The sequence below is a fragment of the Stegodyphus dumicola genome, chromosome 5 (genome assembly GCF_044657685.1).
Source record: "Stegodyphus dumicola isolate Sdum_Otavi_A_Nest chromosome 5, ASM4465768v1".
Taxonomy (NCBI): domain Eukaryota; kingdom Metazoa; phylum Arthropoda; class Arachnida; order Araneae; family Eresidae; genus Stegodyphus; species Stegodyphus dumicola.
This window is the reverse complement of record NC_140772.1, coordinates 205,438,088-205,463,726: the sequence shown is the minus strand read 5'-3', so window position 1 is coordinate 205,463,726 and position 25,639 is coordinate 205,438,088. Positions and strand designations below refer to the sequence as shown.

At 32.0% G+C, this 25,639-nt stretch overlaps 1 protein-coding gene across 2 annotated transcripts in view; it reads left to right on the top strand.

The window, feature by feature from the left end:
* The window catches only part of LOC118188350 (putative sodium/potassium/calcium exchanger CG1090), a 132,835-nt gene that overhangs the window by 65,153 nt on the left and 42,043 nt on the right, over nt 1-25,639 (top strand). For both annotated transcript variants that reach the window (XM_085817582.1, XM_035358765.2), the window contains exons 2-5: nt 5,093-5,296; nt 13,509-13,703; nt 19,255-19,355; nt 22,233-22,319. In XM_085817582.1, coding sequence (XP_085673708.1) covers nt 5,098-5,296; nt 13,509-13,703; nt 19,255-19,355; nt 22,233-22,319 — 582 coding nt within the window. In that variant the 5' untranslated portion in view covers nt 5,093-5,097. The remainder of the gene's footprint in view (nt 1-5,092; nt 5,297-13,508; nt 13,704-19,254; nt 19,356-22,232; nt 22,320-25,639) is intronic.

The window sequence follows — 25,639 nt, the reverse complement described above, 5'->3', positions numbered from 1 at the left end:
TAAATTTTTTTTGAATTATTTCGTTATTTTTCTTTTTTCCCTCCCTATTGAGCAACCCAAAAAACAGGAGACCGTGACTGGCTGTGTATGAATAAGAGATTGGTGTGTCAGGTTTATGGAGATTCTTGTCTGCTTTACACTGTTGAATTTTCTACTCTGTGATTATTACTTCTCAGCGAGCGGTTTTGGTGATCAGCGGTATGCCTTGTATGTTATAAATAAAGAATTTCGCCTTGTTTCTATGTAATCTCCTTGGGATTTTTGACTTTAACTTGCCTGTATTTTCTCGCTTATCAAAGCTACTGTCTTTTGGGTAAAGTTTCAAGTCTTCCTGTTCATGTGGCCTAGTTGATTAACAAGATATCTAAGAACCTATTGCGCGCAGCAGTATAGTGCTTGTAGGCCATCAGAAACATTTGGAAAAACTGCCTTAAACTTATACTTCGCTGTGTACTTTGCCACAATAAAAGTCACATTTTTCTTCATTCATTGGATAAAACAAACACTGAGCAATATTTTCGCTTTTTTCCTTTGTTTGTAAAAGTGAAAATCCTCTTCGAATTTCTTACACAAACTGAAAAATATGATAATGACATACTTGTTGTGAAAGCGAAGTGACGTAAAAATTACTTGTCCTGTGTCGTCCATAGACGTACTATCATTAGGGAAATAACAAAGTGATTAAAAGAAATCCAGATATTGTGTGCACCTATATTCAAAATGATATTTATATTTCAAAGAAAAGAGCACCTTTCATCAAGCTGATCAGATGCTTTAGTAAACCTGAATATGTATGTAAGAATTTTTCTAAAGTACGAAGTCATGTGAAACAAGCTTCGCCATTTGGATGTCGCAGTTTTCGATTCAGGCATATAAAGCGTTCGTTATTTGGAAGTTGATAAAATTATGTGTCTAGTCATGGAAATTGGGACATAATTTCATCAGCTTCAGTCGAAATTAGATACAATTCAGGAAGTACTTTAAAGATGCATCAAGGGCATCACAATAAAAAACATTTGCAACGACAGATTGTTCTCCTATCAAAGAAAGCATCCGAAACATTCTTCGGCTTTCATTAGCAAAATCAGTGGTGTCTTCTCATGTAATATCATTAATTATCCTAATTTCAGTAGAGTGAAAATGCTTGAAACATTTAAAAAATTGCATTGTGTGTATAAAATATGTGTCATTTATATAATAATATTCTTGACAAGATAGGAATCATAAAATAAACAAGCTTAAATATAGGCAAAATTAGATATCAGGTAATAAATATAGAATTTAATAAATGAAATGCCATCGTTTGACACTTATTGCACGCAGCTTTAATGCAATAATGATTGAAGTTTTTATATATTTTGAGATCTGTTTGAGTTTTATATACCATATGAGTATATGCAGATGACAGAATGACGCCGAGAGTATTTTGTGACTTGTATAGTAAAATTTCAAAGGACATTACTATTTTACTCATCGCGTCTGACGAGGAAAAGTGAATTACTGTAGAAAATAACTTTATGTTAGTCCATTTTCACCACTTTTACTCTAATTATATCTGTTATTAACTATTATATCTGGTACGTGAAATAAATTAATTTAAGGGTAATTTCGCAGTCTATTTTTAATTCTTTCTCCTGTTTTTCGATTAATATTCGGCAGGCTTTCCCGTAAACAGGCTGGATACAGCCCTGAATTAAATGCTGATTATACGTGCATGCGAGAATATTCCGCGCATTTTTTATTAGTAAAGTCTGTACTCATTACTGTGCCATTTGATTACCTGAATTTCTATTGTAAGGCAGAAATGTGGATCTAAACCTACTTTCTTTTCGCCATCAACGGAACAGCTGGCCCACTGAAATAGGTACTCTTCAGCCTGTTGGACCCGTCGATGGAATTAATAATAATAGTAATAATAGAAAGAGCTTAGTACTATGCCCTCCGGGAATTGATTACATTTAGAGCTAGAGGTTAGTGCTGTGTCCTCCGAGAACTGACCAGCTAAACAAGGAACATGGAAAGAAGGTGCATTGTGGTGTGGATCTAAAACTGTCTCGCATTAATTACTTAATGTGGACATTAATTAGTTAATGTGTAATTAATTATTAATGTGGATCTAAACTGTCTCACATTAGCAGGCCTTCTCGTAAACAGGCTGGATACAGCTCTGAATGTACGTGCATGCGAGAATATTCTGCACATTTTTTATTCTGTACTCATTGCAGACCATTTGATTATCCAAATTTTTATTGCAGGGCACCGCTATTCTCGAAATGTGAACCTAAACTGTCTCACGTAAGCTCTAATTGAAAGTAAATGCAAGATGTTTGAATTTAATTTAATGCGCCTGTTCCTCAAAATCACATTAATTTTCAGGAATAGATCTCACAAACTGTAGCGTAACAAGCAGTGTAAAAATAGCTGCTAACAGAAGCTGTGGTTTAGTTTATGACAGAGCCAGCTTCTGAAACAGCGCAGCATGTGGAATACAGTCAAAAGTCTTTAATCCGGACTCGTCGGGACTTCGGCGATTCCGGATTATCAGTTTTTTCGGATTATAGATCATCAATTTAAATCTGATAAGATGGCATGCAGAAATTATAAAATTAAAAATATGAAACCGTAATTTATGAAATAAAGAGCAATTATGATCTAAAGGGTATCAAAATTTACAACAACAACAAAAAAAGCTTAATATTTATTTGTTTACATTATTAAACATTTCTTTCAACGCGCGCATGCGTAAAGCATACATTACGCATAGTCGAAATTAGAAAATTGCAACCAGAAAACTATTTGATGTGTATTCGTGATATTATAATGACTAGGAATTTGATTTAAATCATATCAAAGACGGAGTACATCGAGATGAAATACTACATTTAGGAAGGAATTATAAGCCGAATAAAATAAAAACATCCGCGCTGAAGATAAGGATAGTGCTGACAGATCAACTTCCAGTTCATTGCTCGCCGCGACGTCCCCCCCCCCGCAGAGCAGCGTCAAATTGATAAACAGATTTCGGAATAGTTAGAGAAACAAAGGATATGCCTTTAGCCATTTTTTGCAGCAATTCCACTTTTTGTTTGATGGACATCGAAACGGCTTTGGCTTTGTAGATCCTTTGGCAGCTCCAGAATCGGAAATTCTTTTTGACATAATCGAAAGTTCAAGCTTACTTTTATAAAATTGCTCTAAATATTATACATTAAGCACGCATGCGTAAACGTATTATGCGCATGCGTAAAGGTATTATGCGTTTATGCATGCGCAGAATGTTTTTAGCTTTGAGGTCCGGATTATAGATCATTCCGGATTACGGGCGTCCGGATTTCAAATACAGTCAAAAAATACAGTCAAGACTTTTGACTGTATTTGAAATTTATAGTAGCGCTCGAAGGTAGCCAAATGTTATGACAACCCTTCTTGCTTACTCAGACTGCCGATAGAATTTGAATGCCATAACATATTATTTTGGCCCATAAAACTGTTTATGTGAATGTTCATTCTCAAGTATAGTTTAAGGATTGTATATTTTATACATAACTTTTCATATAATAAAGAATAAAAAAATTATGAAGACTCCATTTTTGAACCCCGAGATTACTGACTCATCATCATACAGTACTCTAGATTATTCACTAGAACGTCTGAAATCCTACAGACAAGGATCACGGCTGAATTGTCATTGAAAGCTATTTGTCTTTAAACTGATGTTGAGGAAATCTTAATTGAGCTTAATTAGCGTCGATATCTACGCTCCTAAGTGATATTTGCACTTAATAGGGTGGCTGTGAGGTTAGCTTCTCACATTCTTCTTGTTTAAATTTGGTGGTCCACCAACGGGCGATCGGTAAAATAGGATCGGGCGATCGGAACACTGGTAGTTCGATCTGGAGTTCGAATCCCGGCGAACAGGGTTTTCGCCACGTGCAACCTGTATACGAGTTAATTTTCCGATAGAAAGTCCTCCACGAAATCACCCCTCCTCTTAGGCAGATAGCCCTCGAGTGTTTTGCCACAATTAAATGACCCAACCAAACTTACAATTTCGTCCAAACCAGTGGCTCTTGATTTGCCCTTCAGAGATAATTTCTGAAAGTTTTTTATAGTAGACTATGTTATTGCAATATTTTTTTTTGTTTTAGTGAAATGTTAACATTATATTTAAATTAACATTTTTTTAAACAGGAGTACATTTTAATTGTGTAGCATTGAACAAGATTTATTTTAGAATTTCCATACTCCAGAACTGTTTCTTGAAGTCCAGCAAGACAATAAAAATCTGTCCTATATTTCTAAATCTTGTTTGCTGTTTACTCAAAAAGCACTATGTGGTTAAATACATAGAAATATTATTAGAGACTACACATTAAAGATTATCCAAAAAATACATAATAAAGTATTATAAATTACTATGAAAATGCAGTGAATAAATAACTGTGCATAAAAACTAATGTACAACAAAATATAAAAAAGAAGAATTAATAAATAAGCACAAATATCTATGTAATAATGTTGCAGTAATGTAGTGATATTTTAAAGAAATCCTAAGTTTTATAGAATTTCCTATTTTCTTTCAAATATTTCCTAAATTCCTTGTTTTTTTCTTTTTTCCTATTGTTTCTTCTAATGTGAATTTAGTGTTTAGAAAATAAAAGAATAAGAGTTTGGAAAAAAAAAAAAAAAAGAATAGAAATTATTTAATGGCATTTCAATACAGTAGAAATTTGTAAAACCATGTATCACCATCACTGTTTACAATTCCATGTTGCATGGATTGGTGTACATTAGTAAAGATTACATTCATATACATCACCATTTCAATTCTATGACAAATGCATAAAATAATTAGTTCTGTAGCAGTTTACTCAAATTAGAATTATTTGGAAGAAGGGCATTTCTTTCGTAAATTTTATGCAGCATGATACGGAATGCATCAAACATTTGTTCTGTAAGAATTTTAAAGTTTCATTTCTATTTATTAAGTTTGTTTGCAAAAACTAAAATATGTGTAAAATAACACTTTTTGTATATGAATGATGCATATTTTCCATGATAAAAAAAAATTTTTTTTTTTTTTTTTTTTCAGTGACCATGGCTAAACGGAGGCAAGACATTATTGCATCATTCATCTGTTTGTATATTTGTTGTTCCATTATTTATTACATTTCTACACTAATAATTTTGTGGCCACTACAAAACAACAGTCACCTACTTACTGGGCCAAATGAAGCAATGGAGTTTTCTTTTCATCATCGGAGACTTCTCAGTAGCCACACATTACATAAATCAAGCAAGTAGTTATAGTTTCTGTTTTGAATTTAACTCTATCAGTCAGAGATCTCTTTTCAGTTTATTGCATGGTTGATAATAATTCATTGTATCTCTATTCTGTTTATATGTAATTATGCATAAAAAATTATCCTCCCATATTATATGCAGGTTAATTCTAAAATATCCCTCTGTACCCTGTTTAGCAAAAATGTAAAAGCAGGTAGAGGAAATCAAAATGGACCAACTTCGTAATGGAATGTATGTGTGGGTATAATGCCTATAAATGCTGGTATATCTAAGTACTGTCATGTAAGGAAGATACGAACAATAGGTTAGTGAGAATGGCAGTTAAGTCAAAAGAAACAGATATTTCAATCTGTTAAGTTTTTACGAATTAAGTGCTTTAAAGTGCACCCAGCAGTAGTAATACAAGATTTACAGTGCTGATACATGGATTGGCATACATTAGTAAAGACCTCATTCATATATATTTTGAGCAGCAAATGAGTCTGGGCCATTAGATTTTCATTGGACACAACGAGACTTTCGTAAATCATGCTGTCTTTGTGCCTTCCAGAAGATGTCCGAGTGTGTAAAAATCTGGTAACCAAGAAACAAGTTTGCACAATCCAGTCTATTTGGACTTAAGCTTTCTGCTGAGTTTTAATCTCACCAAAATTAATGTTAATTAACCCTGTTAAATTTCTTACCAAAAATTACAAAATTTATTATCCAGGCATAATTTGAGTTATAGAATCAAAATATGGAAAATGGTTATTTCAGAAGTAGCCCAATTTTGTGTCAAAATACCTATGTTAGAACAGTGCTATATATAAATCTAATATATATTCTAAGTCGCGCTTTTGAGACATGAAAAATGCAAGTTAAATTTCAACAATTGGTCCGGAACTGTCCCCCTTTTCTTTTTTTCTTTTTTTGTGAAGGGTGTACATACATGTAAAATCTGGTGACCAAGAAACTGATTTTGGCCATCCAACCCATTTGGAGTTTATCTAGCATCAATTAATTTTTTTTGAGTTAGCTGTCACTCCATTTTGCCAACAACTTCTAGATCAGGAACATCCAACCTTTTAGCTTCCTTGGCTGAAGATGATATATTTTGGGCCATACAAATTATTTTAAACACCAGTGGCAGCTTGTAACCTTTAAAAAAAAAAAAAAAAAAAAAAAAAAGAGAAATAGTCAGTCACACAATTACGCAGGTGAAAATTTTTTTGTTTGCTCATGTTTGATTGCTGAAAGATATTTTTAATTTCATTTCTAAGAGAAAATTATGTGGGTTTGACTGCATTAATTCAAATTTGTTCAGCTTGTACTCTATATAAGAGAGTGAATATATAGATAATTTCATATTCTATATTTAACTACATTTAAAACATTTAAGTAATTCAAACTTTATTAATTTATGATTTTTCATAGTGTAATGACAGAAACATGGAATTATTTTGATAATATATTTGGATTTTTGTACATCGCCATTATAAATACCCATTATAAATTTGATTTATTAATGATAACAAGAAATAAAATTAATTGGATATTTGGTCTTGAATTTGAGAAACTAATGCGCCAGCATTTAGTTCGTTTGTGTGGTTGCAATTCTCAAGGAGTTCTCAAGGTGTTCATATGATATTCTGGTTTTAATTGTACTCTTGGTGTGCTTCCCTCTTGAAAAGAGTGGTTTATAAATGTACGTGATGACAAATAATGATGACTTGAATAGTGCGTACAGTGAGATATATTTATTTTGGGATATATTTATTTAAGTATGATATATTTATTTAAGTATGATTTATAAATGTCCAACAGAGATGTGATGAAATTTTTCCTTAAGTTGAATGTCAGATTGCAACAGGCAGCATATCTGTATTGACAGTTTTATATAAACTTTCCTTTATCATTTTCTTTTCCATTACAAAAATTAATCATAAAATTTAATGCTACTAAGAAAACACATATCTGCAGTATCTTATGCAATATATATGCAAATTTAATGAAGATATTTTCAATTTCTTGCACACATTGTATTACATTTATACTTGTATTTTTATGATTAACTGTTTTAATTAGTTTACAAAACAAAAATTATGAAGTTGTTGAGTTCCTCACTTTGTAATTGTAAGTTACTGTTGGACGTGAAGAATCTTAAAAACTGATAAGCGAATAATCGCTTGAGTTTGTGTGACAGGAAACGAGATAGATGGGTAAACTAACCCTTTATTATTCCAACTAAAGTTTAACAAAACTGCTTCTTGGAGTGTACAATAAAGCTGACACTTGGGCTTGAACTTGGGCATGCAGCCAAGAATACCTGGTGTCTCTCTCACTAAGACCGAAGAACTTCGTGGTTAAATACCGCTCTTCCTCATTATGTATTCAGACGTGATTCTAAAACTATGTTCTGGCCGGAAGTGGTAAGTTGAAGTTAAGAATCGACAGGAAAGGGAATTTAACTCAAAATTTAACTGTTAACATAATCCTTACAAAGTATTTTCTCACTCTTTACCACATGCCTTCGGGGTGTAAGTGGATGGAGGTACTGTATTTTTATCTTGGCAAGGGCAGTACACATTTTTCATGTCTCCTGCTTCATTTCATGCAAGCTAGAAGGGAAAAAACTTTGCAATTATGTAAGAAATTAACAGAAATAAAAGTATGATGAAATAAAAACTCGCACACACACAAATGGTTGTAACTGTCCATCCCTTCATAGGAAAGGCGACAGTGGCCCACCTATTAGGTGCCTCCATAATAAAGAGACCACCACATCCGGTCTTGTATAGATTAATGAACTGGCTTACATTGTAATTGTTCACAATCTGCCCTTGGGGGAAAAAAATGTCCATGAATTATTGGCACATGCATTGTCCAGATTTTATCTCTTGTAATCGCTGAATGCTCATAATAAAATGTTCATATGACTGATTTCATTGCTTACCAAGACAGTGCCTAAGGCACATGTCTTTGGACTTAATATATTTAGAATCACTGGCTGGACTTAAACAGGCTGTTAAGTATCCTTTCCAAAGGGGCGAGTAATGGTAGACAGGCGGTCTCATGCTTTGGGGATTAATTATCATGTGCTGAGAAGTGAAAATTGTGGTTGTTAAACATGTCTGAACATGCACATGTTGCCTTATCAGTGAAAAGACATATGAAGGGAAGTCAGATTTCCTGCAGCCTGCTGTAGTTATCAATGGGTAAAATTAACACATTTAATATAATTATCTAGTTTCAAAGCCTGTAGTCTCTACTAATGATATCGATGCATTTATTTCTTGTTTAATGTCCTCCAAATAATTGGTTGTCTCCCGCCTAGTGCACATTCAATAGCTCTGATGCTTGGACAGGATTATCCTCAAATGTACATATTACAGCTTTTTTGTTTTTTTAATGAAGGAATTCTGTGATATCTTGTGTCCACATCATACAGTATGGAGTACATTTCATCCTCTCACAACTTCTGGTAAATATGCAGGAATATTTAATGATTTGAGAATCATTCTCTGCGTATATTTTAAACAGCTGCTCTGTTTTCATCTAGATAAAATGTAGATAAATTTTAGATAAGATAGATAAATTTTCTTATAAATATGCTGTCATGTTCTCATTGTATAATGGCTGCACCTCGTAATATATACTGTATTTGCCAGCGCATAAGACATACTTTTTTCTTTTGAAAATAGGTTTGAAAAACGGGGTGCATCTTATACATCGATACTCATTCTTTTCAGAATTATGTGGTCTTTTGTTTCTTTGTGGAGTGTGAATATTACAGTTACGTGGAGTTTAGTGAAAGCGCATACGCTGTCTTCGTCGATCATAGTTGGGTTCATTTAACTTTCCATTTTCTGTGAACGACTTTTAAATGTGTGAAATTTCTACTGTTCAGTTTTCTTAAATATGTTGGAAAGTTATGGCTCAAAAAGAAGTCGGCATTTCTATAACTTAGCTATGTGTGATTGCCCTGAACTGAGAAAATTACAAGAACTTAGCGGAATCAGGAAGAGGTAGTAATGCACTGAATAGTACAGAGGACAGTTTCTTGTATGAGGACTCAGATGCTGGTTTAGAAGGGTTTCAGGTGACTCTTCATTCAGCTCTGGAGAGGAGTGTCTGGGTTTTGATAAAGAAGATTAAAAGGTGTTCTTTTCCAGATAGATTGGGTATTTGCAGAAAGTATTACTTTGTTTTTAAACTACTGTAGATTCAGTATAATGATCAATAAAGTTTTATCTTTAAAAATGTGTATTAAAAAGGGGGGTGCATCTTATGCGCCGGCAAATGTGGTATTTTTTTTACAATTAATAAAACCCATGTACAGTTTTGAAGAAATAAAAATGGTATCTTTCATTAGTAGAACCATTTATTACATGTAGCTAAGGCATTTATTTTTGCGTTATTGTAGCATAAATTCCATGGCTAAGAATTTACACCAATAACTTCATGGGCCAAAGATTAAATCCTAACTCTCCAAAAGTGTACCAAATATAAAGTATAAATCAAAAGATAAGAGAAACGTGTCAAACATAAAATTAGATGAAGCAACAACCTTTTGTTTGGTGTAGATTTTAGTTAACGTTTGATCAGTTTCGAGGGTGAACAGGTACAGGTCCCTCATCATCAGTAGCAAAGAAATCTGCAACAAAGGGAAAGGCATGGTTGTATTTATACCCCCCGAAAAAGAATAAAGTGAACAAGAACATAGCACCATCGAAAGGAGTAACACAGAGGAGAAGGTTCTAGGAAAGTTTCTAGAAAATCTAATTCTTCAATTGGTGAATTAGATTTTCTTGAAGTTTTGCATTCACAAAAATTTATCTTGTTTAGTTAATGACATTAATTGCAGTCTGGTTGTTCTTAACACTTTTAAAATCCAATTAACATAATTTTTCAAATTTTTTTTTTTTTTTTTACTATTTCTGTTAATTGGTGGTGCTACATTCTTGTTCGCTTTACACCTTTTGGGTATAAGTACAACTGTGGCTTTCTCTTCAATACAAATTTCTTTGCTCCTAATGAAGAGGTACCTATAGCTATTTTGACCTCAAAATCGATAGTCTTGACTAAAATCTACACTAAACATAAGGTTGTTACTTTGCCTAATTTTATACCATGTCTTCTTCGGTATTTGAACCCAAAGTATAAATAATTATTAGGTAACTAAATGACCACTTATTTTTAAAATTGATATTAGCATTTTTAAACTCCTCAAATTCTTCGAAAATAATAAATATTGTTAGTTGAGCGGCGACGTAGAACTAGCACTTTTGCTGGATCCCTGAGTTTGTCACCTGGGGTGGTCCTTAGGTTTGCCAGCCAGATAACAAACAAATTACAGAAAGTGTCAAAATGACATGTAAGGAAATAAATTACAGCTTTATATGTATTTTTGATGAAAAATTTTGGTTTCAACATTTTAAAATTTCGCTATTATTATTATTTTGTTCACAAAACCATCAATGACATTATAGAGTCTGTTTGCTCTTGCTGTTATTTAGTAGGGAAAGATGTCTTAAATGCAAAATATACATTTGTAGTTTTTAAATACTTCTTAAAGGATCTTTACTCAGAAAATGCTTCTCACAGTTAGTACCATTTACAACAATTGAGAGAAAAGTTGACACTAGTATTATAATATTTGGAACTTTGTTCTGGTCTTGTATCTTAGAATAAACTATAAAAAGTTGAAATGACTAGCACTTCATGTTATTGTTTTGATTTTTTAGCAATAACAGAAATAAAATTCTAAAATAATTTTTTTCTTAACAAGGAACTCTCCTTATTAATGTCACCATGATCATAATTTAATTGATATCTGTAATTTGCAATCAACAACTGTGTGGTGACCTGGTGTGAAAGAAAAGTTTCAGTGTAGCCTATACATGACGTAAAAGACAACTAAATTAGGTACCCGGTGTCAAGGGAGTACAGCCGGGTACTCTGCCCCTGGGGATTGTATCAAGGTTCTTCTGGTTGGGAGGTTTGGTCTGAGGCTGACAATCTTAACCTGTAAAAAATTACATGTTAGGAAATCTCAGGAAGAATAAAACGGTGGACTTTATCAGCACAACACGGAATGAAAAAGGACATAGGCTTGGATTATTGAATGTACACATGCTCTTCAACAGTGGAGTATTGAAAAATCTAAGGTGTTGGTGTATTTAATTATGGCAAAGCATACGAGGGCTATCTGCCTAAGGGGAGGGATGCCTTTCGTGGAGGACTTTCTAAGGGAAACTGGCTCGTATACACGTTACACATGGGGAAAACCACGAAAACGCCCATGGAGCCAGCCCGTTCGCGGGATTCGAACCTCGGACCGAACTACCAGTGTTCAGCGACTTTACCGCTCGGCCGCTGGTGGGCTGAAAAATCTAAGATATAAAGTTAATAGATATAAATGCAGTCTATATTGAAGCTGCCAAGATAAACAACATCACTTTGGAACAGAACAGCGTTTTTGGTAAATAAAAGAATAAAAGGTTATAGATTTTTGAATCTATTAACAAAAGAATTTGTAAAATATGAGTAAAGGCCGTACTACAAAATGTGAGCATCAAGCATCATATGTGTAGACACACCTGCTGAGGACAAAGAGGAACCAGACATAAAGATGTTTTATGACAAGCTGGAAGAAATGCCCACTTGATGATATAAGATTGGTGAGAGAGATCTTAATGTAATAATAGGTAGAGACTGTTATGCACAGAATTGTATTGAAAGGTGTAGCCTATACAATAAGTTCAGTGACAGTAGAAATAACTTGACTTTGTGAATGGAGTGGTAATGGCTGCAGAAGTTTTGCACATAGAGATAGGTAAGGGATGTTCAAATGAATGTCGTTACAATCAAACCAGTTGAACTTTGAATATGCAGCTTTGGCATAACGTAGTGAGACGTCTAATGATGTAAACGCAGTATCTTACATTATTGTGCGCTAGCTCCTGCACATGATGCTAGAATGAAGCAGGCAATTGTATGTTCCATCCAATTGATGTGGTAGTGCATGTGATGATATCTTTGCTTTCACATTGCAAAATTCGCCAATTGAGGAGCAGCAAGATGTTATCAGATTTCCAACTGTGAAAAGAGTTAAACCGGCTAATATTCATTGCTGGATGGTGGCCGTATACAGAGCAGACTGTGTGTCTGCTAAGTCAGTGAGAAAGTACAGTGCCAAAAAAAGAGAGGGCAGGAGTGGATTCCAAAAGGTTAGATCTACTTCTGACCAAATACACAGTATTAGGCAAATATTCAAAAAGAAAAAAGAATATGGTGTAGATACATACCACCTTTTCATTGATCTTAAGACTGCTTATGTTAGCATTAACAGGGGGATACTGTTTTAAGCAATGCTGGAGTTTGGAGTGCCTGAAAAAATTGGTGAATCTGATCTTAGGAGAATAAATCATAGAGTAAAATTGGGAACTGATTTCTTTTTTTTTTTTTTTTTTTTTTTTTTTTTGTATACTGAAAAAGGACTAAAGCACTGCGATTCTCATTCCTGTTAAAAAAAAGATGAAGTTACAATTAAACATTTCACAGAATAAAAAAGAAGCTATAAAAGAAATTGCTGTTGGTATCATGTGTGATTTCTTTGATTACTAATCCAGAAGACATGGTGATACTTTGAATACATTATCTAGAGTAAAAATTATTTTTCTCAATTTAATTCTGTATGGCTATTTAGAATCTAATCATTCTGTCTGTTTCAACAATCTGTCTGTTAACCTCTAGAAAAATAGAGTTTAATGGAAAAAATGTCACCCCTAAAATGTGTGGACCGAGGCAGATCCCCCTCCCCCTCTTTGCTCCTTTCAAGCTACGCCACTATACATGAGGTCCACATTTCAAGTAGTTCAAGGTGTTTCAATACATTTTATTGAATGTATATGGATTTTTTTCTTTATATCGTAGTGGCTTTCTCCTGTAATGCTTTTTTAAATTTAAAAAGAATAATTTGGCATCAGTGCTATTTTTGGATGAATGACAAATAATGGGTAATATTTTCATGTTACATTTTTAGGAGAATGACCTTTTTCTTTGTTCCAGAAATATAACAACATTCACTGGGCCTGGACTGCAAGCATAGGGAATAATTCAAAGTTTTAATATTTTTTAAAAAGGTTTAAAGATTTGAATTTGAAGTAAGATGATTTTGCATTATGCTTTTTTTTTTCTAAATAATTTTTCCTTTTTAATTTTAGATGTAAGCAGACATTCAAAAAATTCAAATTGTACGCCTCCTGATATTGAACAGTTTCCACGTCCAATGATGGATTATACAACACGGCGTAATGGAGGACTAATTCTTCATATTTTTGTGTCCTTATATATGTTCTTGGGTCTTGCTATTCTTTGTGATGAATATTTTGTGCCTTCTCTTGAGAAAATGTGCAAATGTAAGTATTTAGAATTTGATTGAATTTAAAATTTCAGAATTATAATGATTTCTATCAAAAATTTGGAAAATTAAAGCTTTTGAATTTTAAGAGTACATTAAAAAAATATATAAAAGTGGAAGCAGTATCAGGTTCAATGTTCCTTCTAACCTTCTTCGGGAACATGCAAGGACCTGACTCGGAACAGAGAGCTTACTAAAGCTATGTTCAAAACTGTGGGAAGTAAACAGGATACACAAGAATGGTATACAAAACCCTTTATTTTTCTCTATTTACAATGACTTCCGTACTTCGGAATACACCGACCCGCTACTTGGGGTCAAAACGTAAAAGTATAAAAATAAAACTAAACTCTAATTTAACTTTAGAATAATAAACGTGGAAGATTGGCCTTATATTAACAGGAGGCGTATGTAGTACAGAGAACTGTGAACACTACAGTACGTTTAAAATTTTCAAGAGGATTAAAACCTCTGGCCTGGAAGGCAACCAGCAACTGCGTAACTTCTAAGGTAAGCGGCCTGCTTCGACTCACTGCTTCCTCTCTCTCGCTTGGCAAAAAGCCACAACTTAAATACTTGGCATTTGCCAGACAAACTTTGCATAAAAACCTTAACGCTTATAATTCTGGCCGGAAGTAGAAAATAAGAAGTGATAGTAAAGATTTAAAATAAAATAAACGTTAGTAAAACTTAAGATCCTTACAGCAGTATATATCTGTTAATATATGTCTTATATTATATGCTGCTCGAAATTAAATTGGATTAGAGAGCTGTCTGCTTAAGCCACAATCTAATTTTAATTGAGATGGAATCCAAAGGTCTTGTATTCTTTCAATCTGTATCTAAATGTGTTTTTGTATTAATGGACTTCAAGTATCCTCTTTCATAAAATCACTTCCGTCGCGAGCCTTCATACCTTATCCAAGATTGAAACCTTAACTTATTGATGTGGTAGCCTCCAGCTACTAATGATCTTTTATACATGTTACAGAATCCATGGTGTATTATATTGTGGCAAGTAGAAAATAGGATATATGTGATGATATGTGTAAAATAGTTATGAATGATATGTGTAAGATAATGATGAAACAGCAATGGAACTTATGTTCAGGACAAATCAGATTGCATTTGTTTTATAATAATGTACTTGTGAGTACTGACAGATGACACTGTAAGAAAGCCATCATTAGAGGGCACATACTTGAGAGGTACCACACTAGTAGAGTGCGAATGAATGTAATGACAACGTGATGATTTTTTCAGCATACAGCTGGATGCAAATATGTAAATAATTAGTTCATTAATAAACTTAGTTTAATAAAAATGTCAGTCATTCTAGTAAGTAAAGTTATGTCACTAGCTAACATATTTTAAGAAGCGGGTTATTTCCTACATTTACAAAACATGAGTGTTGAAGAAGGGTAAGTTTCGATTTGAAATTTGTATGCTCTCTCGAAATGTAGAATTTTTATTTTGAATTATTCATCATAATACTAGAAGAGTATAGAATCATATTGTTAGTTATTATCATGGACGAGAGTACTAAGAAAGCTTTAGATAAAGTAAAAACCAAATGCAAAACAGTAGAAAGATTAACAACACAAGTAATTTACAACTACTGAAACTACTTTGAATTACCGTAACAATATAATGTAAGTATAAATTCACCAGAAAAATGTAAAATGAATTTACAAGAAAAAGCAAAACATGTATTTAAGTTGGATATAGATATTGAGGATTTAATTCCTGAAGTGTTTGAATTTTGAAATGGAAGTCAAGAATAATCAGGAATATAGAGAATGCGTTATCTGCATGAAAACAAAAGTCAAGAATGGTCTTCAGAATTCAGATAGGAATAAGTCAGATTTGTCTGTAGAGAGTTATTCTTTACTTATTTCAAATAATGAGGGATAGAAATCCAAAATAAATATACCAAGTTGACCGTTCTAACTTGGTTAAGTGCTCTCTTAGTATAGGATCATATTTTAATAGACGTTCAGTCAGCTGTAGAAAATTTCCTTTGTTTTCCACAAATATATGTTTTTTGAGGCCGTAGAATGGAAGCTTCATTCTACGGATATAGAAGAGTTCAATTAGCCAAAAGTAATGTGACGTCTGGGAAGATATCTTCCTTTTTTTTTTTTTTTTTTTTTTTTTTTGTTTGTTTTTGTTTCAGGAGAAGTATGTGTAATTGGATCAGTTGTTCTATTGGCAATTAGACTTGTTCTTAATGTTTTGCATTGTTCAAAATAATCTACATGTTGCTCTGAGGCTTTATGGTTGTGAACTTTCAGACTAAGTTTCATCCAAGCTTGAAAACTAGCTATAAATTTAGATGTATGCCCAAACTTTCATCTATGCCAAAGAGCCTACAACAAAAACAGTACAGGTGTTGGTTTTTAATTGGGTATGCCAAAGAGCCTAAGACAAAAATAGTACATGTTTTGGTTTTTAACTAGATATGCCAACTAGGTTCTCAGAATTTCGTCGCCATTTGGCTGACTGATATAGAACCAATCAGACTAACTGTCGGTTAGCAATCTGTATCTTATCCCAGTGTTTCTTAACTGAAACAAAAGGCCTTAAAATCAGAAAAAGCAACAGCCTCGTGTTTGGTGTAGATTTTATTCAAGACTCAAAGTCGTGAGTCGACTAAAATCTGTCCCAAAACACAAGACTGCTTTGCCTAATTTTATGTTTTACTTTGTCATATTTCTCTTCTCTCTTGAAATGGACGATCTTTGTTTTGAAACACTTCACTTCTGCTTTTAATTAATTCAACTCTTAGATTATTTGGAATAGAGAAAGGCCAATCAGAGATATCAGAAAATAAAATATTACTATTAGTCTCTTCTTCATTTGCTTCTTCTCCTCTTCCTCCTTCTTTCTTGTTGTCTGCTGGGTTGTCTTCTAATTTATTTTTTTATGCATTATGATTTTCTCCAAAGTTATCATTTTCTGTGCACTTTTCAGGTCTTTTCATGAATGCCCCCTCTGATTTATTCTTTGCTTTCATGACTTCTATCAGGTATTTTGTCAACTCCAACTTCATTCTCAGGTTAAGAAGATAATGTTATTATGTCTTCTTCCTCACTTAATGTTGATGTCACAAGTTTAACAAATTTCATCTTCAAACTGGGCAGCAACTGGACTTCTTAAAAACTTTTGGCTTTTTTTTTTTTTTTTTGGACGCTGTCACTTCATGGTCATCTATCCAAAATATAAAAAAAGGTCCAGGTTCCTTCAAGAAGAGTTCATTTTCACATGGACACTATATTATTGTGACGTTTGGGTTAAAAATACCTTCTTGTTGCACAGATCTACTTAGAGCAAATGATGTTTCTGGGGGGTGGAAGTGAGATGATGAGCCACTAGGACTGGTTGTTTGTTTACTTGAACACCACTACACTTCAAAAGAAATGAGACATTAGCCTTCCCCCAAGCACCACACAATAATGCCAGATCATCACATCATTCATCTGCAATTAGCGATTGTAAAGGGCCATGTTATTTCATGTAGTTAAAAGACGCAGTAATACAATAACAGCAATTTTTTTTGGTCCCTCCCTCAGAGCTGGTATCTGGTGCAGGCTGCACTCATCGCACCTAGGAATAGCAAGGTTATCCACTATGATAAGTTTTGCTATATTGTGCACTATCTTAGATAAAATGTAATTTTGAACTGAATAGCTTACTCTATTCAAAAACAAATTTTAAAGTGTGTACGAAGATTGAAAATCCCACTAAAGGCAAAATATTATCTGTTATATTCTTCTTAAATGTGGGACACTGTTACTTGCAGATACTCATAATCAAGTTTCCAAAATTTTTAGTTCATTCTGCATGTATGTTTCAGTGCTTAGGAAAAGGTGGGAAAATACACACATGCTGTGATAATGAATAGCAGAGTAGGATGCAATGTCATGTGAAAGATATTGTGGAGATAGATGTTATGTGTGTTACTTGAGTTTTCCTTCATAATTTCATTGTTTTTTAATGTGATTCCCATATAGATGGGCAAAACTACTCTTTTATGGGATGAGATCAGAACAGTTAAATCAATGAAATGAATCAGTTCTTTTTTATAACTCACCGATCACTAACAATAATCTTGATGAAGAATGATGGGAAGGAAGATGAGTGACTGAAGAGTGATTTGCAAGGATGGAGCAAGAACAGAAAGAATCGAACAAGCTGTGGAATTGGGACCAGTTAATGAGGTAAGAGTGAATAGAGGGAAGGTGGGAACTCTACCAGGTTTGGGATTGGAAAAATTGATTCAATCAAATACTAATTCCTTGAACTGATTTCTTTCAGTTGTAGTTTTGAGATTATCTGAAACCCTCTTTATATATAGAATTAGCAATAAAATTCTGGAATAAAAGTTTTATAAAAATAGTTGGGACATGATAAAAAATTGAACTCACTTTTAACATAGGAGGGGGAAAAAACTCTTTTCTCCTCTAAAATGGAAATCAAACCTTCCTGGCACGCTGTCAACAAGAGTTCTGTTCTTTTTTTTTTATCAATCAAGCATAAGCTCACTCAGTAAAGTGAACCAGTTCATGAATGAATCGCAGATATCTATTCCTGCCATACTTTCAGTAAAAACTCCATAAACTGTATAAAAGCTAAAACTCAATTTTCTGGAATCAGAATAAATCAGTAAAATGAATCGGTTCTTCGAATCAGTTCTGGAATTGATCATCCACCTCTAGTTTCCCAGTAATATAAGGGACATTTCTGTAATAAATTTTCAAAACTTTAATGAATATCGAAAGCTGTACTCTTGCTGGGTTCTTTAAGTGTTTTTGAAGAAGAGAAGGAAAAAATAAGTTGATTTTCCTCTCAGCTTTCTCACTTAATGCTATCACGAAGGCAATGAATTACTATATCGTAGAATTATCAATCATAAAACAGCTATCCACTTTGATCAACATCTTTTTGAACTGAATTGTAATTTTACCTCAAGGAAAAATGATAAACTCAAAAGTGTAATTAAGGATTTGAGGGGGGGAGACATTGAACAGCTCAAAACACCTGATGTGAAATAATCTGACAAAACTCTTTGTATATTACTACTCAAATTCAAAACTTAATCAAGTTATTTTGCTGGAAGCAAATTGAGTATCCTTTGTACAAGCTTGGCACTAGACTTTCATCTTTCTTTCATTTGGATATATTCCTCACTAGACTGTGATTCAGTGAGGTAGTATAAAGAGTAAAATGTGATATTTATGATTGAACAGATGACAAATTTCTGTGAGAAAGGAGTTAAAAAAATTGGATGACAGGATAAATAATAACAGTTCAATGTTCCAATTATGGCAAAGGGTTATGTAGAAAAATAATTTAAAAGGTGTCAAATGGTAAATTTTTTTAACATCTCATAATTCATTTTTATTTTGTAGCTAAATAGAAAATGCTTTTTGAGTACGCTATATAAATTTTATGTGTCTGATTTGATTTTGTTTTGTTTATTAATGTATGTAATTTAGTTTATTTACATATAGATAGTTATTTTATTACATATAATTTAATTGATTTAGTGCTTAAAATACAGTCAGATGTTGCTGGTGCAACATTTATGGCTGCAGGAAGTTCAGCTCCTGAATTAGCTACAGCAGTCATTGCAGTATTTATTGCAAAGGTAAAAATTATTTTCCTTTTTCTTTTTTGTAGACTGAAAACTGTAGATTGCTGTAAAATTGATTAGCAGATTAATCTAAGTATAGATGTAAAAAGGTTGTAAAATAAATTAAGAGTAACTAACTAATCCAAAGTACTTTGACCTTTAATAATTGCTTTTATGTATTTGTAAATACATGCATGCAAATTAGAATAATTAAATGGAATTAAAGATGATTTAAAAAAAAACATGATATTAGGCATTTTAAAACTTGCAAGCATGTTAAAGAACAGTAAACAAATTGAGTAAAATTTACTATCAGCATTTAACAGACAGACAATCTACTTAAAATGTAAGACAATTATAAAAATGAGAAATTTAATAACAACAAAATTTTCATGACTTGTAGTAGGAGAAAGGAAATGGAATGCAAATAAAAATTAAAAGAAAAGAAGAATCATTTAGCTAAAACTTTTGTTTCAGTGTATCTGAGGTTAGTGAGGTAACTGAAAACCAAAAAGGGAGATTTGATTTCAAAAGTAACTGAATGATCAATAGAATTAGTTATGCTGTAATTAAAGCATGGTAAATTGTAGTAATTATCACAAAGTTATTCTAATCCCAACTCCTTCAAATCCTGTTTTTATGAACAACAAAACACATCTGTAAACAAAGCAATGAATTAAAAATGGTAGAGCAAATTTGAAACTCGTTCTCAAATATAAAAAGTAAATCAAAGAGTAAATAAATAAATAAAAAAACTTGAAAGAAGAAGTAAATAAAAATATATGATAAATTAATAATGAAGTAAAACAAATGTCTTAATATACCTTTAGCATTGATTAAATGAAAAAGCCTACACTAAATTCTTTTTACATATGAATTACTGAAGTTGTGATAGTGTAAGAACAACCTCTTATTTTGTGCTTTTTTGTCATTTATCATGCTAGCTAAATGTAAGAAATAGAGCTGTTTAAATCATTTACTCATTATTTATAATGAAAAAATTATTTAAAAGCTTTGAATTTTTTCAGTGTACAATTTGAAGTTTACATTTTTTTTCCCTTAATGTATTGGGCTTCATAAGACCTTTTCCCATTAATTTAATTCATCATATCATGTGAAAACTAATAAGCCTTTGTTCTTTGCCATGATGAATCAAGCAATTTGAATGAAGGCACGATTACTTCATATGGTCAGCTCTGTTGTTTTAGACAGCTCATGTGAACTCTGTAACAAATGATTGAGCAAATAAACTTGTAAATTCATAAGGAACTAAAATAAGAATGATTCTGTAATGATAGCTGAAGTACTTATTAAGAGATCTCTGCAAAAACATTAAACTAGAGTAGTTTTAAGGTTCTCTTGATTGGCTTGTATCTGAGAAATTCAAAGCTAATTTGTTTAGTTCTTTTCCTTCAAAGTTTACTTTTTTCTTTTTTTTAATATACTTTTGAAATACTGTATTTTGTCTTGTTACCCTAATTTTTAACAACAAGTTCTAAAAATTGTAGAAAGATTTGTATTGATTTTTCCCCTTCTTCACTGTGTACAGAGAATGAGTTTTGGTAAATTTTAACATGGATTCATACATGTAGTGACTTGTTCTGTCTTACAAAGGTAAACAGGTAAACCCTTGCAAACTGCCTGTGAACGTCATGCCAGATATTTCCCTTTTAATTGCTGAACTTTGCACTAGTTACTTATACAGGAACTGAAGCAAACACAAACTAAAATTCAGTCGATGATTTTGCTGAATCTGCACACATCGTGTTAAAGGTTTCGTTGAATCTGCACAGGTCATAAGTGGCAAAGTCTGTGCAAACAGTGCTGCAGCACCACGTGGCAGAATTTAAGGGCTACAACTGTTTCAGAATCAAGAGAAACACTGAGCCATAACATATAAGGATGGCAAAAATTTTATTTTTTAGAAGAGGAGTTGGACAGCAATATTTAGAGGTACAAATTGTGAGAATTTAGATGTAAATTTTAGAAATTCTTAGATTTAGAAATTTTGAAAATTTAGATGTTTTAGAGGCTTTTAGACAGCAGAATTTAGGACTCGTAAAAACTGCACCAGGTGGTTAAACCCCTAACATCAGCTTTATCTGCACATTCACCTTCTCTAATTATTTATGGATGAATTTATGCTTAAGGAGTACCAGAGACAATAATAAGAGGATTCAAGTTATGGGAAGTAGAAATGAAGATATTTTATTAGATATTATAATGTTAATATTACTATGTATTCTAACTGGAATGTGGATTTCTTTTTAAGAAATAATATTGTGATAGTTACCTGTAGTTTATACATGACTACTTTTCAGTTATTATGTTCCTACCATAACTGCATCCTATTATTTTTTTCTATTGATACTATTCCTGTTACCATTATTGCTACTATTAATACTATTACTGTGGTTACTACTATTGCTACTATTAATACTATTACCGCTGTTACTACTGTTGCTACTATTGCTGTTACTACTATTGCTAACTTCATCCTACTGATTTTCTAAAAGTCATAATTTTTTTTATTTACATTGACACTGCCCTCTCGATTTTCAGACAATAAAATTTGTGAAAAAAGGGAGGAAATATGGTATATATTTTAAATGCACATGGTGTAATTTATTTTCTCCTTTCATGTTTATTAGCAATTAAGTTCTAATATGTTAGACAAGAGGGAAAACAATCTAGTTATTTCATTTGTTGCAGAGAAGAGGGAAAAAAATCTATTTGTACTGAATCCATGTTTACCATTATTTTATTTTAATTTGTTTTTGCTGTATATTAATTTAAATTTTAGCATGATAAAGCATTGAAAATACATCTGAAATTAATGCATAATATTCTTGTATTAATAATTTTCTTTTGTTGACAAATGTCCTATCATAGGATGACATTGGCATCGGCACCGTTGTTGGTTCAGCTGTTTATAACATTGCCTTTGTGATAGGTATATGTGGCCTTTTTGCTGGACGTGTAAGTTAAATTTATTATAGCTAATGATATTTGTTATTACAATAAAAAATAACACTAGACTTGCCTCATAGAAAGCCATGATTTTCGGTTATTAATTTATTTCTTTTGTCTTATGTACTTGCTGAAATATTTACTCAATAACTTTGGTTTTATATATGCATTTATTGAAAATATACAGCAAAATTTAAATTGCTGACTTTTGTTTCTGAAAACTCATATTAATGCTATATTGTAAGCTTTTAAGTTCAGTAATACAAAAGGATCAGATAAAAATATAAGAACTGATCAGGCTAGAATAAAATGATGAATATTGTTATATTAAAAAGAGATATAACAATCTGAGTTATATGATAATTCGGGGAAAATTTCATTCTGTAAAATTTGATATAGCATTTTGGTGTGTTTTAAAAGCCTATATGGTGTCTCTTCTGTCCAATAATTTATACATATATATTTTCATGCTCTTGAAATACAAAATTTGTAATATCCTCAACTTAGTATTCAGTGTATATTTATGATATATAGGATTTATAAAAAACAGAGCTTATCTTTGTGGAAAAAGTAGAGTAAAAACTTATTATAATTTGAAAACTGTTGTAACACATTATTGTTCAGTTAAGGATACATTATATAAACAATTAAATAAACTGTTAAATAAATTATTGCTAATTCGATGAAAAAAAGGGCTGACATTTCAAAAAAGGTATTAACCTTTTTTGATATAATCACCAACAATAATGAAAATCTGAATTGTCTTTGGAAGTCCAGTTTTCCATAATTTTTACTTTAAGTGTTATGATGTACTATAAGGGATATACTGCAACGCCTGTGAAAGAATAATGTAAGTGAAACATGGCAGCCCACTGTGGGAAAAATTGCTATTTGAGAAAGGTTTCCTTGAATTTGATATGACATATATGGACTATCTTCCAAATTGGAGGGATGCCTTCATGAACAACTTTCTAGAGGAATCTGGTTCATATATGCATTCTTTGAGAAAGGTTATAAAGGTGTTAGCTTTACAGGATTTCATATAAAAATAATTATTTAGTTTTTCCAATACAGTTTTCACATAGACTTACTTTCACAGGGACTTTTACTGAGATCAAATGCTATCCTAAACAATCGATTTAATTCTTTAGATTCAAACTGAATTAACAGTTACATTTTATTTTTTCTAAGGAGGAGACATTCAAATCCTGCAAATCATGGAAAAGTTTGAATTTCTAAGACTCAAATATTAGCACTAATTATACATTTAGCAATTCTAAAAAACTGCCAAGCATTTTTTAAACTCAAAATTTTGGAAAGTTTAGTATGAAAGTTAGTTATTGATTCACTAGAAAGTGAATGTGATTATTCAGTTTTGATAGTTTCTGAATCACTAATTTTATCCTTTGATGGCACAGAGTTTCACATTGGGTCAGTACACTGCTTTATCTTACAAATTCTTGAATTGTCTTGTTAATTTTGGACATAGATTACTTATTGCAAATAGCTCTTGGATATTCCTAAGAACTCTTGAAATGCTGCAATACTAATGTAATTCCATTGGTTTACCAGTTAAACTATTCAGCTATAATTGAATTTTGAACTAGCTATTACTCACGCATCTTTATCAAGCTATACTGAAAAATGAACTTTAAGATTCAAAAGTTTAATTACGTATTTCATTTACTAAATTTCATTTGCATCTTTTTAATAAACATAAGCACATTTTTAAAAAGTGTATTCTCTTAGAGGTGTTTCATTAAATGTAGATCTTAAACATTATTTTATTTAAAAACTTTTAATAGTAAGTCAAAGATTATTTTCCCTTCTTATTATTTTTATTTGGAGGATTTGAAAAATATTTTTTAAAAAGCTGGAAATTTTTTAAGAATTTAAATTTGAAGAAATTTACTATTTGACCTATTTTTAGTTTTTCCATTGCAAATTAAAAATTATGCATATTTGTTATATTGTTCTGCAAGATTTGAGATACATCACCATAATGTTAATGTATGTAGATACATTTAAAAAGTACTGCAAAAGGCAGCTGCACTGCAAACTAAGAAATGCAACTGGAATGAAATTCTTTCCTGCCCCATATCAACTTTGTAATGAAAACACTGATTTGGACAGTAAAAACGAAGTTTCATGAACTAACTTACTTAACTTTTAGATGGTTAATATAAATATTGTTGATTGCTCAGCTTAATTTGTAGAAGGTTTAATATAAAATGTTGCACATGCCAGTGTTGTAAGTTGGATGCTGATATTACTAATAATATTTTGGTATCCACTTCTATTCAAAGTGTATTAAAGAATTATCAACTAATGGTTATAGAAATGTTAAAACATTTATAGAATAATTAGTTGTTAGTTAGTTCTAAGTGTAGATTAAAAGAAGGATGTCAGGTATAATTAAATATCACAAATGTTATATGCTAGATTGAGATATGAAAAATTCTGCTGTTCGTACATATTCTGTGCTTCCATCTTTTTTACCTCTTCTGTAGTTTTCATAATTTATGCCATATATTTCAATATAAGCTTGCTTGATGCTCAACCATTTGAATTTCAGATTTGAAAGGAGGACCATAAATTTTTCAGTATATTTTATCAGCTATGTTTTGATGTACTACATAAGAAATTGTATGTTAATTCCTGGTAATCCTAAATGGCTGGACAAATTGCGTACATATTGCAACTAAAAGCTTGAGACAAAAGCAAGCATTAGTTGAAGTCTCTAGAGTACTGTATTTTGAAGAGATAAATACTTTAAATATATTCTATAGGTGTGTGGGGTACTATGACTGTATAAAAATCAAACATCACATTTCAACACTCAAAGTTTAAATAGCAAAATTCCAGTAAATTTTAGGTACTTTCTGATTACCATGTATCCTCCCAAAAAGTCAAAAAATTGATGCTGACTAATTTTTCACCAAACTAAAAGATAAAAGTCAATAGCCATTTGGAAAACCACTTAAAAATGTAACATTTAAAATTACATAAATCAGTAACCAGTTAACAAAATTAAAAATTCAAGAGACTGTAATAAAACACTTGCATTTTTTTGGGGGGACGTGCTTTATTTCCCATGTACCCTGCAATCTGTTTTAGCTTTGAAACACATCAGAGAATTGCAGAAACATGGAACTGTGCACCTTGTCAGTTCTCCTCATGTCCACCGTGGTCTGTTTCCACTTAAACATGTGCACACAGCTGTCTGTTTTAGCTTAAGAAACATTAGGGAATTGCACAAATTGAAAATTGTGCATAAATTTTGATCCATAAAATTCTATAGTTTATGAAGTACAGCTTCATGAAATGTG